The sequence below is a fragment of the Schistocerca piceifrons genome, chromosome 10 (genome assembly GCF_021461385.2).
Source record: "Schistocerca piceifrons isolate TAMUIC-IGC-003096 chromosome 10, iqSchPice1.1, whole genome shotgun sequence".
In the NCBI taxonomy this organism is placed as follows: Eukaryota; Metazoa; Arthropoda; class Insecta; order Orthoptera; family Acrididae; genus Schistocerca; species Schistocerca piceifrons.
This window is the reverse complement of record NC_060147.1, coordinates 114,982,647-115,001,088: the sequence shown is the minus strand read 5'-3', so window position 1 is coordinate 115,001,088 and position 18,442 is coordinate 114,982,647. Positions and strand designations below refer to the sequence as shown.

At 37.9% G+C, this 18,442-nt stretch overlaps 1 protein-coding gene across 1 annotated transcript in view; it reads right to left on the bottom strand.

The window, feature by feature from the left end:
• The window catches only part of LOC124718737 (DNA topoisomerase 2-binding protein 1-like), a 95,451-nt gene that overhangs the window by 34,223 nt on the left and 42,786 nt on the right, over window positions 1-18,442 (bottom strand). Inside the window, exon 4 of the mRNA XM_047244353.1 lies at window positions 1,407-1,570. Within this exon, the coding sequence (XP_047100309.1) occupies window positions 1,407-1,570 (164 nt within the window). The remainder of the gene's footprint in view (window positions 1-1,406; window positions 1,571-18,442) is intronic.

Here is an 18,442-nt window from a genome sequence, read left to right as displayed (position 1 = left end):
AACAATGGCCTCTATGGTCCCAGATCCGGAACATTTCTGAGGAAGAGCAACAATGCCTCTATGGTCCTAGGATCACAGATTAGCTGGTTTGAAACAACATTTTTGCTACTCCAAACTTTTTGAAACAATTTCTATTGTTACTCCATACTTTAAACATGTATTTTCTTGAAACAGCCTTTTTCAGTGCATGAAGCGCTCTAGAGCTTTGGCAGAGTAAGCGATTCATTTGAATTTTTTTTAAAAAAGAAAATTGAATTTTAAATATTTTCAAACATTTGTTCTTAGGAAAACGTGCTAAGAAATTTACATTGTTTTCAAATAGACGCATTTTTTTTTTTTTTTTTTTTTTTTTTCCAAACCTCCATCATGATAGCCATCAGATTCATTCTAATTTAAGAATTTTCTATTTTTATGGGTTCCAGAAATAGCCTTGAGTCTGTACATTGCTTCGTGGAAACTAGGACACATCAAGAGGCCCTTACTTCAACAAGGGCTGCAGCCACCATTTTTAATTTGTTACTAGGTTTAAAAAAAAGAGTTTTCATAAACAGATGCATGTATAATAGTGTGGTAAACTCCCATTTTAATAAAAACAATCACTGTATGACAAAAATTCTAAACATTTCCAGACATTACCCATTTTTCATGCCTCCTACCAGAACCTCCCCTTAATGTGATATGATCTAATGCCATACGAAAATAATTAAATAATTAATGATATGAATACAATAGAGGGAAACATTCCATGTGGGAAAAATATATCTCAAAACAAAGATGATGTAACTTACCAAACGAAAGTGTTGGTATGTTGATAGAGACACAAACACACACACAAAATTCAAGCTTTCGCAACCCACGATTGCTTCATCAGGAAAGAGGGAAGGAGAGGGAAAGATGAAAGGATGTGGGTTTTAAGGGAGAGGGTAAGGAGTCATTCCAATCCCGGGTGTGTAAAGACTTACCTTAGCGGGAAAAAGGGACAGGTATACATTCGCGCGCGCGCGCGCGCGCACATATGTGCGGATGGATATGAGTGTGTGTGCGAGTGTATACCTGTCCCTTTTTCCCCCTAAGGTAAGTCTTCCCGCTCCCGGTAAGTCTTTCCTCTCCCTTAAAACCCACATCCTTTCGTCTTTCCCTCTCCTTCCCTCTTTCCTGATGAAGCAACTGTGGGTTGCGAAAGCTTGAATTTTGTGTGTGTGTTTGTGTTGGTTAGTGTCTCTATCAACATACCAACACTTTCATTTGGTAATTTACATCATCTTTGTTTTTAGATATAATTAAATAATTACATTTATCTGGTCTGATTCATAAAATAATATTAATCTACAGTGGATCAAAGGTCAGAACACGTGATGAAGTTCAGGAAGTAAGTATTTGAGAAGCGAAGGAATACTTTCACTCACCTGATTCCACTCTTCTTGCGGTAATTTACATCTTCAGGTACATGGTCACCAACAACAATGTGGGATACTGAATCTGAAAGTTCATTTAATCTTGTTGCTCCACCTGCATTTAGAATCCCGCTAAGATTTTCACAGACATCAGGAGTAAATCCACTCAGATAAACCTACACAAAGAAAAATTGTTTCTTGCTAGCAAGAATACTGAGGAGAAAAAGAGAGTGAGCATGTCACTGTTACAGTTTCAACAAATTCATATGCATGCATGTGCCTGTCACCAATGTATTAATGATATACTTTTACTCCAACAGTTTGCTCTTTACAGGATATCAAACTTACAGAATAAGAAGAAGATTCATTGGTTGGTTGGTGTGACAGGTCATTAGTCCATAGGATTAGGGAAGGTTGGGGAAGGAAGTTGGGTATGCCCTTTCAAAAGAACCATCCAGCACTTGCCTGAAGCAATTTAGGGAAATTACGGTAAACCTAAAACAGGATGGCTGGGCATGTGTTTGAACCGTCATCCTCCTGAAATCAGAATTGTAGACTGCAAATAAGTTCTGGATTAAGAAAAAAGCTTAAATAATTCATCATAGATAACTATAAATGCCCACTGAATGGCAGTGGGCACTGTTTTATTTTTTGACTGGAAGTTATATGATTAATAAGACAAATTCCACTGCATGGAGGCCATGCTTCTATGGTTCTATCTTTCAAACATCAAATGAAAACCAAAGTTACAGATTTGTGATTACCTGACATGATCAGTTGGTGCAGGAGGTAATCTACAAATTTGTACTGTAGTCTTCTTACGAAAACCTTTTATTTATTTACCAAAATCATTTTGTTAATATATTATTGGATTAGGAGTTTTGGCAATATAAATTGTGTGGGGACGTAACTTGGTGGAGTTGCCCAGAACAATATCACTGCCTGTAGTAGCACAACTAACCTCTCTGGACCTGCAGTTAGTTGAGTTACCTCAGCACTGTGATACTGTTCCAGGCAACTCCTTGGAGTTACAATATGACTCTGTCACAATAAGAACATACATCTGGAGATGGCAATTTATTTTGTTGAAAGTAGTAACAAAATGATTTTGGCAAACAAATAAAACATTTTCATATGAAGACTACACTACAAAATTATAGATATTGAGCTAAGTTACTTAGGGACACTAAAATCATCCAAAAGAGGAAAGCTGACTGACTTCGTGAGATACCTATAGGATTCTGTATAGAGTATGCCAATGAACTTGCTCCTCTTGCTGGAGGTGAAGCATTCCAATTGATTGTAAAAATGCAAACACCACTCATGTTTTCAAGAATGAGCATTATACAGATGCACAAAGCTATAGTTCCACATTGCTGACATCAATCCACAGTACAGTTGGGGGATGTGCTTTATGCTCACTTACTTTTAACTTTCTGGGGACCAGACATCTTCAACAAAGTAGCATTACTGTTCATGATTCATATACAGTATAACCCCACTTCTACATTCTTGGAATTAATATTTTTCTGCTGTTTACATTTTTTATCGTGCCTGTCAAATTTCCTATGTCCAGAATGTTAATTTTCACCTGATTTTGCATAATCATATTTATAATTTTTGTGTGATTTATGCATTACGAAAAAAATTTTGTGGAGAAAAAAATGATGCTGGTGAGATGTTGGCCATCCAGTAGTGTTTACAAATGTTACGTGGTTAAATTTCTTAACACCAGTGCAGTCTACTGAGCACATTTGAACCGGTAAACATGCAAAAGTTGGTACAATTTGTGCCGTATCTCCTGCCGCTGCCAAACTCTACTTAGTGTAGTGGCTGATGGGAGTAATTAAGTTCATTCGAATAAAGATATCATGACAAATCGCAATCATTTCTAAGATGTCTCTACTGTGCATGTGCAGTTTTGTGATCGTTGTCATCATCGTACACCTTTATCGCGCTAGTTGACACTATCATTCACTTTGCATTGCTCAAGTGTTTTTAGTTTAAACACAGTGCCAGTTACTTATTTTTAATGCTGAGCAAAACATGTTTTGAGAAATTCTTCTCATTATCAAGTGCAGTATTTACGTATGTATTTTTTGTGATGTTACACGAACAAACAATGTGAATGATAGTTTGTATGTGTGTGATTCCACATAACTGAGGAGGCACAGTACCTGACAACCTCAAAAAGATGACTACAGATCAAGAGATGCAGAATAAAACATATTCAAACACCGCACAAAATACCTATGTACATATTTGCACTTGAAAACAAGAAAAAATTCCAAAAATGCATCATGCTAAGCATGCAAAAATACTAACTAGTGCAGTATTTCATTATTTAAATAATGAATGACAGCTGCAGGCTTTCGAAAACATTGATTATGATGTATGAAACTGAGCCAAACGTTACTGCTTCCCAGACAGTTATCAGTCCCGGTTACATCAGTGGTTTTTATTAGGTAGTAAACCTTTATTACATAATAAACACATCCCTGACAAGTCTTTTGATGCCTGTTATGTACATATATCATACATAAAATGCAAAACTGTAAGGGAGTGTCCTATATGTAACTTTTACTGCTAAAGATGTTATTTCCCACATTTTACATTTTCCCACATTTTACATTTTCCCACATTTTACAGCATTTTTCTGAAGTCCCTTGAAAAGTGTAAAAGTGGGGTTTGACTGTAAATGCACTAGTGGAGAACGACAAAAGTTCCACAATGCTGGTTGTGGATGCAGCTCTGGTACATCAAGAAATTGAAAATCTAGAAAGTTGTAATAAACAGAGGAATACCTGCTGAGGATCAAGAGTTGGTGCAGATATTAGCATTTGCCTGTCAACATTAAGAAATGTGACATACTGTGCATAAGAAAACAGGTGAAGAGACTCATTGTTTGATTACATGTGTGCCAAACAATCACTGTACTCCACTAAAATTATCTTAAATTCCTTGGATTAAGCATACAGAGCAATTTAAAGTGAAGTGATCACATAATGCTAAATGCAGGAAAGACTGGTGCCAGACAAGTACACTCAAAGAATCCCCAATAAGTGTAGTCCATTTACAAAGGAATTGGATGAAAAAACTCTCATTTGACCAATACTGGAATACCACTGTGACTCTATGAAGATATGAGGATGCTAATAACTGGTGTAGGTGAATTCAGGTTAATCATTGGATGTTTTTACCAGCTATCCTATTCCACTATAACAATCATTCAAAGGAATTCTACACTTAATAGTGCAGAAGTACTTTGTTCATGGAATATTACTTCATAGGGACTTTAACCTACCGAGTATAGAATGGGAAGGCTATGGATATACTGCAGGTGGTACAGTGACACAGTCTTGTGAAGTAGTTATGAACACATCCTCTGAAAACTATCTTGAGCGACTAATTTGACAATCTAAACATGAGGAAATACCTTAAACCTCATAGCTATAAACAGGTCATCAGTAATTTCAGTGTGGAGACAGGGATTAGTGATCATACTATAGCCTTGATAGCTACTACAGTCAATAAATCCATTAAGAAGGCTAGGAGAGTTTTTATGCTGGAAAGATCAGAAAGCAGTTGTTAGCATCCTGATTACACAAAGACATCATCAGTTCTGATATCACAGATGTTGAGAATTCAGGAGGAAGTTTAAACAGACTGTACACAGTCCAGCCACATTAATGTGATCATCTATCAAAAGTGTGAATAACCACCTTTTGCAGCACAGATGTGCAAGAACAGTCAATGCTGTTCTGGAAAGTACCAACAAGGATAGGGAGCCACGCCAAATCCATGCCGTGGACAGCTGCACTAAGTTTATTGGTTGAGTATATACACGGCATGAACAGACCAATTGAAATGGACCCACAGATTCTTGATTGGATTTAAATATGGGGAGTTTGGTGGCCAGGGAAGTACAGTGAAATCCTGATGCTGACTGAACCAAGCATGTACACTGTGAGCTGTCTCTCACGTTGCATTGCCCTGCTGGCAGGTGCCATCATGCTGGAGAAAAAAGGAACAGTATTTAAGGGTGGACATAGTCCCCAAGGATAGGTGCACATTTGTGTTAATCCATTGTGATTTCCAGTATGATGACATCACGAAGTAAATGCCACAAAAACATTAATCAGACCACAACCCTCCCTTCTCCAGTCTCCACCCTTCCAATGATAGTTGTGTGGCCATTTCTATGATAGAGTGTGAAATGTGATTCACCTGAACAGGCCACCTGACACCACTCATTGGACATACAGTTGTGGTACTGATGTGTGAATTCTAGCCTTTGTCACTGATGCACAGTGGTCAGCATGGTTTAGTAATAATTAAATAAAATAAATAATAATCAAATAAATAATTAATTAATTAAGAGGAAATGTAGTAAATGAACAGTAAAATGAATTTAAATATTTCACTCGCACACACAGATCACTTTCTTAATCTTTTTTACCTTTTTTTGTTGTTGGAAGTGAAGGTTGGTAGACTCTTGGCATGCTGAAAAATGTTTAATTTGCTTTCCTATGATATCAGGATGTAGTCAAATTAAGTTGGGTGATACTGAGGGAATTAGATTAGAAAATGATACACTTAAAGTATTAAAGGAGTTTTGCTATTTGGCGAGCAAAATAAGTGATGATGGTCGAAGTAGGGCGGACATAAAATGTAGACTGGCAATGACAAGGAAAGCGTTTCTGAAGAAGAGAAATTTGTTAACATCGAGTATTGATTCAAGTGTCAGGAAGTCGTTTCTCAAAGTATTTGTATGGAGTGTAGCCATGTATGGAAGTGAAACATGGATGATAAATAGTTTAGACAAGAAGAGAATAGAAGCTTTCGAAATGTGGTGCTACAGAAGAATGCTGAAGATTAGATGGGTAGATCACGTAACTAATGAGGAGGTATTGAATAGAATTGGGGAGAAGAGGAGTTTGTGGCACAACTTGACTAGAAGAAGGGATCAGTTGGTAGGACATGTTCTGAGGCATCAAGGGATCACCAATTTAGCACTGCAGGGCAGCATGGGGGGTAAAAATCGTAGAGGGAGACCAAGTGATGAGTACACTAAGCAGATTCAGAAGGATGTAGGCTGCAGTAGGTACTGGGAGATGAAGAGGCTTGCACAGGATAGAGTAGCATGGAGAGCTGCATCAAACTAGTCTCAGAACTGAAGACCACAACAACAACAACAACATATCAGGGATACAATTAGCTGTCTCCCCGCCTCGCGAAAAAATTCAGAACAGTTTTAATTTAATTTCATGGGTATCGCATTGGCAATGTAAGAAAAAATGTAGTAAAGCAAAATCTGTAACATTTTATAAATTGGGGATAGATGATCATTACTATGGAATGAAAGCAGATATACCAAATTAAACAATTATTATTTCACAAAGTAAGGTTTTTTATACAGACATCTGACATCTCAAGCTCTAATCTCACAGTTTTGGCCATGATAAAGAATTGTGCCATCTTTCGGTGAAACACACAGAAATTATAATAACCTTAGCTTGGCTATGGGGCGAAAGAAAAAAGTGTTCATAGTAAAGTCATATCAGTAATCGCAATTGGCGATGGTAATGGCACAATTAAACAAATTCCTAACAGGAATACAATTTCATTCCATTTGAACAAAAATGGAAGAAAATAGGAGTCTGATAGTGTAAGATGCTGTCAGATAGGTGCGCGGCTAAAGAGAGAGAAAGAAAAGACAAGCACGCATTCTTATATAGGACAAAATACACATGATAATACTACGTCGCTCTCATTATCCTGGGTGTACATATTCGCTGACTTGCAGCACAGTTAATTGGCACAAAGATTAAATTATATCTTTAACTTCTGACATTTCGATAGGAAAGGAAAATAGTATGTTACCACGTCGCGGGCAGGGCGCAATATTACACTGTATGCATGAACCAGTCATCTGCTGCGGAAGTCTACATGCAGTAATGTTCAGTGAACTGTCATTAAGGAGGCACTGTTGGTAGCCCATTGGTTCATCTGGGTAGTCAGTTGCTCAACAGTTGCATATCTGTTCACCTGTACACATCTCTGCAACCATCAATCACCTCAGTCCTCTATGACCCACGGTTCATCACAGTTGCCTCAGCACCAGTTTTAGATAGCACCATTTTGCCACACTGGTATACTTTAACCAAGGCGGCGTGCAAACAGTTTACAAACTTAGCCATTTTGGAAATGCTTCAGCCCTTGGCCAGAAAGGTAATGATAATGTCCATTTGAGTGTCAGATAAATCACTCTGTTTCCACATTATACCAATGACTGCGGTATTTTCCACATCCCGGCGTCCACTGCTAGTGTTGCCATCTCCTCTGTGAGTGGTCACTGCATGTTGATACTGAATATAAGCTGTGATCACATTAATGTGACTGGACCGTGTAAATTGTGTTCCGGAGAAGTATCTAACTGGATTGAGTGTGGAAAAGATCCAGTGTGGATTAATGACAAAACTTAGAAAATTCTGAGAAAATAAACATTATTGCACTCTGATGAATTCTGATTGAACTGACAACAAGCAAAAATTGATGGAAATTCGCGTTTCTGTGAAAAGATAGTAGTGTGAAGCATACAATAATTTCCACCACCATTAGTGAAAGATATTACCAAGAAAACATGAAAATTCTGCTCCTACACGAAATCATTAAGAGAGTCAAAGGTTTGTATTGATAGTCTGGTGTGGCAATAGAAGACAGCAAAAGGAAAGCTCAAGTTTTAAATTCTGTGACTAAAAAATCATTCACACGGGAGAAACATAACACACCGTCATCTGACTGTTGTGCATACTCCTGTATGGAGGACACAGAACCAAATTTGGTTGTATAGAGAGTACTCTTTGGCATTTATTGCATTTATTGTCACTATCACCCAGCATGAAGTCCTAGGCCACTGGAAGACATGCAGGTGACTCTTGGACACAAGAAGAGTAAGAGAACAGACCTGCAAAATTAAAGACAAATATCCTCAACATTGGTTTGCTGCAGGATTATTGAGCATATTCTAAGTCTGAATGTAATAAATTTCCTTTGGATAGAAAATCTTCTGTCCACAAATCGGCACAGATTTAGAAACCACTACTCATATGAGACTCAGCTTGTTCTTTCCTGCACAATATACTGCGAACCATGGATGAAGGGTAACAGACAGATTCGATATACTTAGACTTCTGGAAAGTGTTTCACACAGTGCACCACTGCAGACTGTTAATGATGGTCCAAGTGCACAGAATAGGTTCTTAGATATGTGAGTATCTCAAAGACTTATTAGGCAATACAACCCAGTATGTTGTCCTTGACACTGAGTGTTCCTCAGAGACATAGGTATCACCAGGAGTGCCCTGGGAAGTGCAGTAGGATTGCTCTTGTTCTCTATATACATAAATGATCTGGTGCAGAGGGTGAGACAGAATCTGTGGCTGTTTGACGACGAAGATGATGCTGTAGTATATGGAAGGTGTTGTTGCTGAGTGACGGCAGTAGGATACAGGATGACTTGGACACAATTTCTATTTCACGATGAATGGCTGCTTCCTCTAAATATGGAAAAAAGGTTAATTTAATGGAGATGAATAGGAAAAACAAACTCATAATGTTCGAATACAACATTAGTGGCATGCTGCTTGACACTATCATGCCTACTAAATATCTAAGTGTAGGACTGCAAAGTGATATGAAATAGAATGAGTACATAATGTCAGCTGCAGGGAAAGCGAATGGTCAACTTCAGCTTACTGAGAAAATTCTTGGAAACTGTAGCTCATATGTAAAGGAGACTGCAAATAAACACTAGTGCTGACCTTTCTTGAGTATTACTTCAGTGTTTGAGAGTCACAGACATGCTGTTAAGATCTGTTGCCAAGTGTTCAATTAACAAGTGAGTATTACGGAAATGATCTGTGAAGCCATTGGAATCCTTGTAAAGAAGATGATGTTCTTTTTAGGAACATTTTTGAGGAGGTTTAGGTAACTGGTATTTGCAACAGACTGCTGGATGAAACTACTGCCACTTACACATGTCTCACATATGGACCACAAAGAAATGAAATGAGAAATTTGGGCTGGTATGTAGGCATACAGACAGTCATTTTTTCTTTGCTCCAGTTGGGAATGAGACAGGAAGGGGGATGACTAGTAGTCGTAGAAACTACCCCTCGTCATACACCTTACGGTACCTTGCAGAGTATGTATGTACGTCACTACACGTCAAAAGTTTTCGATCACCCGTAACCAAAAACTACATACTTTATTTCAATGTATAAACACACCATACAAACTATATAGGTCAAGAAAACAAGTATTTTTCTCTCTCTCCCATTAACCATTAGATTACCAGTTCATTTTTTTGTCACACACTGTCCTAGGTACATTCTAACAGACTGTTATATTTAAACAGCCATAAAAATTACATTCAGTAATTTCAGTGAAATAATTCAGTTTTTATGTAAAAGTTACATTAATACCACACAAAAAATACATTCAATAAATCTTAAAGTTTATTTTTATGAAAAAGATGCATTTATATGGAAAACTGCACAAAATGAGCATAACATTACATGATAACACTAATGCAATACAACTCAAACACCCTACATCTAAATTTCATTTTTTGCTGTATTTTTATTGCTTGTTATTCATGTAATAGTAAAAACATAGTAAACTCCCATAAAACATTCAAAAAATAAAAATTACACTAGTAGCTTTTAGGGTTTTAGTTCCCTTCTTTGAAGTTTTCTTTAGACTCACTGCAAATTTTTGTCAAGTATTCAATGCAGATCGGCTTCTTGCAGTAATGGCTAACATAAGGTGTCATCCTCTTCTTTTTTGGGTCACAGGTGGTGCATGTTTTGCATTCTTCCAATCTGTCTGCAATGACTTCTACTCTTGGTTCCACTACACCCAAAACATGGCAAATGGCTGAATGAAAAATGCTTTTATTTCACATAAATCAGCTTCATACTGAAGATCTGGATCATTCTCAGGCATTTCTTTATTTATTTTTACATTAGTTCATTTCAGTATGATATTCAAACATCGTCAGACATACACAGATTCCTAACAGTAAGAGGATCTGGATTATGATCTACTTGAATTGGTGGTTGCACTGTCGGCAAATGAATGGCATTATGTTGCCGGACATGAAATTGCTTGAGAGCAGCCTTTGGCAACCAGTGATATTTGTTCGACCAAATACATTTCTAGCAGAACCTTTAGCTAAAGATTCAGTCTCTACACTTCTATCTTCATCACCTTCACCACCTGTTTCATTCAAGGAATTCACAGGTGGCAAAACAAATTCATCTTCACTTTCACACTGTTCCGATTCTGAATTATGTCCATTTGCAATTTTGTTGTCACCATCTGATAGAGCATAACTTCATAAACTGTCTTCAAACCACTTTAAAATAGTATCCTCACCATCAGGGTCTGTAACATGAAAGCTGATTGAAGATCTGGCTCCTGAATCCGTAAAACTAAGTCCCACATACAGTCTCAGACACAGACCGCTAGCACGAAAGAAGCAGTGCCAATCCACATCATGCTCAAGTGGCTACTGACAAAGGAAACCACATCAGCTTTGAGACAGAACAACTAGGTAACACCGTGTTAATCTCCTACCCATGCCTATGTGTTAGCAACAGTCTGTAAGACTGCACCAGGGATGTTAAGGGTTAAATACAATACAATATGGCTTAGATTTTAGCCTGTTCAAAGTGTCCACCATTTGACCTCAGAGCAGCTACACACACTCTTGGCATTCTGTAGGTAACATTTTGGAGTTGCTGTTTTTTTTTTTTTTTTTTTTTTTTTGCGTGTGTAAATTATGCCATTGATCTTCAACATTTGATGATCTCAGTTTTCTGACATCCCTGTCAAGTTCATCCCATAAGAGTTCAATAGGGTTTTAATTCAGGTGACTAACTTGGCCAAACCATTATTCTTCATTTACCCACATTTCTTTTCTCTACTGACATGTCCTCTGCACAATTTATATTCAGGTTTGAGATCACTGTCCTGCTGCAGAACAAATCCATGACCAATAAGCCACCTACCAGATGTAACTGCAGTGTTGAACAGTATCCTGTGATATTCCTCCTTCTTTAATGTTCCATTAATTCTCACTAGTTTACGAACTTTATCACCCACAAAACATCCCCACACCATGACCAAACTTCCACTGTGCTTCTCTGTTGGCATCAAACACTATCTCTTCATATGTTCTCCATAAAGTTGCCAAACATTTGACGATCGTTTCTAAATACTTCAAACATAGATTTGTCTGTAAATAACACTTTGGACCATTGCTACACACTTCAGTTTTTATGTTTCTGTGTCAATTGCAATTTTTTCACTTTATTTTGTTTATGTTACAGAGGTTTCTTGGTTGCTATGCAACTCTTTAAACCTTATTCACAAACGGGGCAGTGCACTGTTGAGACAAAGCTTGGAGCTGCTTGCATATTATTTACTTCCTCTTGAATTTCAGTACAAATCCTCTGATGAAGTGATCTTCCCTGTATGATGTTACTCAGGGTCTTCCAGACTGTGAAATACTTGCACTGGCACCAGTTTGCTAGAACCACTGCAACATATACAACATTACAGATGGGACTAAGCCAATTTTGTTCCTGTTGTTTTATTAGAATAGCCTTTCTGATACTGAGCTACAATTACAGCATGTTTTTCAATTACAGTCTCCTGCTTCTGTCCCAATAGGAGGTAATATGGTATGCACTGGATCAGGTATACAAACACACTGCTAGATGCACACAATATACAAAAAGATGCTGAAGTTGAGTGATTGTAGGATGATACAAGATGACTTTCACAAAATTTCTAGTTGGTGTGATGAATAGCAGCTAGGTCTAAATGTAGAAAAATGTAAGGTAATTCACGTGAGTATGAAAAACAAACCCATAATGTTCGGATGCAGCATTAATAGCGTCCTGCTTGACACAGTCATGTCATTTAAACAGATGGGTATAATGTTTCGAAGCAATATGAAATGGAACGAGGATTGTGGTAGGGAAAGCGAATGTTCGACTACAGTTTATTGGGAAAATTTTAGGAAAGAGTGGTTCATCTGTAAAGGAGACTTGCATGTAGGACACTACTAGAGTACCGTTCGAGCGTTTGGGATCTGTACCAAGTAGGATTACAAGAAGACATTGAAGCAATTCAGATGCGGGCTGGTAGGTTTGAAAAACACGCAAGTGTTACGGAGATGCCTCAGGAACTCAAATGGGGTCCCTGGAAGAAAGGCGACGCTCTTTTTGAGGAACACTGTGGAGAAAACTGACATTTGAAGCTGACTGCTAAATGGTTATGCTACCTCCAACATACACTGTGCATAAGGATCACAAACCTAAGATATGAGAAATTAGGGCTCTTATGGGAGCATATAGACAGTCACTTTTCCCTCTTTTTTATTTGCAGGTGGAACAGGAAAGAGAATGACTAGTAGTGGAATGGGGTACCCTCTACCATGAACTGTACAGTGGATTGCTGAGTAGTGATGTAGATGTAGAAGTAGATGTATTGTAAACTAATGCGAACTGATTGCTTCACAAACAGTTCAAGGAATAAGGCCTATTTGAATGTAACCATCTTAGGTAAATTCATGTCAGTATTTTTGCGGATAATTATCAATGCCCGTCTGTGCGAACAACCAGTCAAATACACAAAAGCAGCAGTCAATCCTTACATGTTAATACTTCTTTTATTATCAGAACAGGGATATGATAGAATATTAAAAAAAAAAAAAATCCCTATTTCAATCACAAATCTATAGTTGTGGTACGTCATTGAAAACTTTTGACTGGTATGTATGTACATAAGAGGTCCGTTCAAAAAATTTTGGAACATTGTGTCAATGACGTGTTGGAGTGAAATGCGATTGGCATCCATGCACATGTCTGTGTTTAATGTGTAACTACCAGGAGTTTCATTGTTGTATGTCGGTAAGTTATTGTTCACTGCTGTATTGAGTAGAACATTGTGTTGCACAGTCTGCAAATTTCGAGATGGCAGGGATAGAGCAACAATGCGTCTGAGTTACATTTTGCGTGAAACTCCAGAAAAACCTTTTCAGAGACATACCAAATGATGCAGGAAGCCTATGGTGATGAGTGCTAAAGCCATACTCAGTATTATGAGTCGTTCACATGGTTTAAAAATGGCTGGACAGAAGTTAAAGATCACCCTTATTCAGGATGCCCTTTGACTCCTACCGAAGATGCTCATGTCAGAAACATCAATGAAACTGTGTGCCAATCGAAGACTGACTGACTGACTGGGAGATCACAGAAGAATGTAATGTTTTGGCTGGATCTTGTCATGACATCCTGACACAGTATCCTGGAATGCATTGTGTTGCGACCAAGTTTGTTCCACAGTTCATGGGTCAATACTATAAAGACCTTTGCCTTGCTATCTGTGAAGAGTTTTTGGATCACAGAAATGAGAATGAGGTGCTCCTATAGAGAATCATAACTGGCGATGAGATGTGGGGCTATGGTTATGATGTTGAGACTAAGGTTCGGTCTTCATAATGGGTCAGGAAAGGTTATCCAAAACTAATGGGTCAGGAAAGGTTCTCCAAAACCAAAAAAAGCCTGTAAGGTCAGGTCAAATGTCAAAGCCATGTTGTTAATTTTCTTTGACTTTGACAGATTAGTTCTTCATGAATTCATGCCACAGGGACAAACTATTACTTGATGGTACTATTGGGGCGTGTTGTGATGTCTGTCAGAAAAGGTGAGAAGGAAACAGCCTGAAATGAGGAGAGACAATTTATGGCTCTTGCATCAAGATAATGCACCCGCACATTCATCCCAGTTGATGCGTGACTATTGCACAAAAAACGAAATCACTGTGCTGCCCCATCCTCTGTACTCTCCAGACCTGGCCCCTGCCAAAGCTGAAAATCCCACTGAAAGGACAAAGAATTACAATGACAGACAAGATAAAAGAAAGTCTGCAGATGGCACTTCGCACAATCCAGCAAGAGGCATACCAAGACTGCTTCTGGAAGTGGAAAAGGCATTAGGAGCAGTGTATCAATAGTGGAGGAGAATATTTTGAAGGAGGCCATACACAATAAGTAAAAGCACAGAAAAATTTAGCAGGCAAAGTTTCGGAATTTTCTGAACAGACCTCCTATGTGTGTTTGTACATGTGGGTGTAGATGAAGACGTGGCTGTAGATGTACAATGATGGAATGATAGGGGAAACAGAACAGATTGAAAGAAAACGTGGTGTGTCTTACGTTGAGAGGTGACAGTGATAGTTTTCTGAGCATGTAATTTAATTAGGGAGAGTTAGAAGTGGAAACTGTGGCACATTGTAGCACCTACCTCAGTATTTCCAATTACCAGACTATAAAATGGCTCAAGAGCATGGCGATGAGTGAAGACACAGCACACTTGCAATACCAAAAAGTATATTCTGGCTCTCCCTCTGTGCAAAAGGCATCACGCACCTGCCTTTCTACTTGCACATTGCAGTAGTGGCAAATGCTACAAGAGAGATATTATGCAACACAGTGTGGCTTACAGTTAAAATTCAGAGAGCGACCAACATACAGGGTGTTTAAAAAAGAATATACGCGTTACACAGTATTATGTTGTAGAAACTATTGATCGCTGTGCCATGGCTCTGTTATTCGAGGAGCAGATACAGTGTATATTTTTATAAACATTGCCACTAAGTGTTGGTTCTCTTCTGTTTGCTTGGTTACAGTCACATGTTGCAAAATGGCTACTCCGCAGCAGAAATCACTTTGTGCTCACGAGTTTGTGAACAGTAATTCAGTGATTACAGTGGAAAGATATTACAAGTTGAGGTATACAACTGCTCCTCTGAATGAAAGGAACTTTCAAGTACGGTATTGACAGTCTGTAGACACAGGATATGTATGCAAAGGAAAGAGTCTTGGCCATCCTCATATTTCTGATGAAAATGTTGCACGAATTCAAACCACTTTCCAACATAATCCTACAAAATCAACTCTTCATGCGAGTCAGAAGTTACAAATACCAATAACAACAATTTGGTGTATTTTGAGACATCAGTTGGGTGTGAAGCTGTAAAAGTTACAGTTGTTACTGGCTCTACATCGTGACCACAAATGCAAAAGTGTGACATTTTCTGAAGAGCTCCAGAACACAATTGACAAAGAAAACACTTACACAATGCATTGCATTTAGTGATGAAGTGAATTTTCACCTTAGTGGGAACGTAAACAAACACAGCATTTGAATTTGGGGCATACAGAAACCACATGCACACACTGAACGTGTAACAGGATTCACCCAAAGTCAACATGTTTTTTGCAGTGCCCCACTCATGTGATTACGGCCCTTTTTTTTTTTTGGTGCTGGAAACACTGTTAACAGTCATCAGTATCTTGCTATGTTACAAAACTCATTGTTCCTGATGCTGAATGTGGACAACTTCATTTTTCAACGAGACACGGGCACCCCTTCACTGGAGTCACCAAGTGTATAAATATCTGAATGAAACTCAACCGAGCTGTTGGATCGGCTGTCAAATAGCCGAAGACTTAGCACTTCTCAGCTGGCCTCCACAGTCACCAGATTTAACACCTTGTGACTTCTTCCTGTTGGGTTTCATTAAGGATGAAATTTGTGTACCAACACTAACACAGAACCTAGAAGAGTTGAAGAACCAGGTCCTTACTGCCATAACATCAGTGACAATGGACAATCTCACCAGAGTACAGGAGGAATTCAAGTCGCAATGTGATATTGTTTGTGTCATTGGCGGAGGACGTATGGAACATCTGTAATCTAAACATGAGAGATTGGTAAATACGTGTCCCAAGTTTCATAGTTCTACGTCTTACAATTTCACAAATGTGAGTGTCCAAAGTACCTATATTATTTTTGAAATACACTGTACTATTTCCTCCAGCATACATCTTGTGAAAGGACAATGGAGGTAAAATTAGAGAGGCTTGGCAACAATCTCTCTTCCCATGCAATATTTGTAACTGACAGGAAAGGCGAAAAGTAACATCAGAACCAAAACTAATCCCCAATACATACCGTATGGTGTGTAATGATAATGATCAGTGGCTCACACATGTTATGTACTACACTTCCTGGTACACTCTCATAAATGTATTACTTGATACACTGAGATATGTCATAAATAATAAAAATTTGGCACTTGGTTCTGTGAAAATAAATTGTAGAATATTATTATTTTACTATATACAAATATAAAAAATTGTAATAAGAAATTATTTCAAAATAAAAATCAAACCGCTAAAAGTTGCTTGAATTTTGAGAGGAAAATTCTGAAACTTGATGATGATGATGATGATGATGATGATGACGATAATAATAATAATAATAACAATAATCTTGACAGTTTTTGGATTACAACCTGAAAAGCAACTTTAATGAAAATTTTAGAAAATATTGACACAATTTTTAGATTAATAATAAAGATAAATATCTTAGCATTACAAGTCGAGCATCACTGGTCATTTTAGTCTAACTTTTTGGCACGAGTCATCAGTGTTCTGTAAAGTGGTATGGCATGTTCACACTGTTCTGGCCTGTTCTGATCTGTAATGTATTCAGGCCCTTTACTACTCAGTCTTGGAAACTGTTATGGAAAGAATAAATTACATAATTGTAGAAAATCAATAAGGCTCTGCAATATTTTATTTCTAAGATTTATACATGGAAAACCAAAACCAAAAATGTGGATTTGTCCTAGCAAAGCTGGAACATACCTTGAATCTGAATCAATTTACAGAAACTCCAAGAAAACAACAGAAAGCAAATAAGCTAAATAACTTATTTCATTTCAAATATTGCTTTTTAATCATGTGCATTAATTTGCTCCATCTTTCTATTCTGTCACATGTACATCTGCATAAAGCTTGCCACCAAAGCCTGCCTGACAAACAGAAAATCGTGTTTTAAATACGGTTGACAGAAGGATGAGATTAGAGATGGTGTGTGGATGTAGAAATACAAGTGTAAGTTAATTATTATCTGCAATTTACTTATATTTTTGTTTATTTTGGTTGTACTGTCATTTTACATTGATGACGCATGCTTTGGCTATTTGTTGTTATGTTGTTGTTGTTGTCGTCTTCAGTCCTGAGACTGGTTTGATGCAGCTCTCCATGCTACTCTATCCTGTGCAAGCTTCTTCATCTCCCAGTACCTACTGCAACCTACATCCTTCTGAATTTGCATAGTGTATTCATCTCTTGGTCTCCCTCTACGATTTTTACCCTCCACACTGCCCTCCAATACTAAATTGGTGATCCCTTGATGCCTCAACACATGTCCTACCAACCGATCCCTTCTTCTAGTCAAGATGTGCCACAAACTTCTCTTCTCCCCAATCCTATTCAATACTTCCTCATTAGTTATGTGATGCAGCCATGCCTGCTTAGCCATTTTGCACTTCCTCTCGATCTCATTTTTGAGATGTTTGTATTCCTTTTTGCCTGCTTCATTTACTGCATTTTTATATTTTCTCCTTTCATCAATTAAATTCAGTATTTCTTCTGTCACCCAAGGATGTCTACTAGCCCTCGTCTTTTTACCTACTTGATCCTCTGCTGCCTTCACTACTTCATCCCTCAAAGCTACCCATTCATCTTCTACTGTATTTCTTTCCCCCATTACTGCCAATTGTTCCCTTATGCTCTCCCTGAAACTCTGTACAATCTCTGGTTCTTTCAGTTTATCCAGGTCCCATCTCCTTAAATTCCCACCTTTTTGCAGTTTCTTCAATTTTAATCTACAGGTCATAACCAATAGATTGTGGTCAGAATCCACATCTGCCCCTGGAAATGTCTTACAATTTAAAACCTGGTTCCTAAATCTCTGTCTTACCATTATATAATATATCTGAAACCTGTCAGTATCTCCAGGCTTCTTCCATGTATACAGCCTTCTTTCATGATTCTTGAACCAAGTGTTAGCTATGATTAAGTTATGCTCTGTGCAAAATTCTACCAGGCGGCTTCCTCT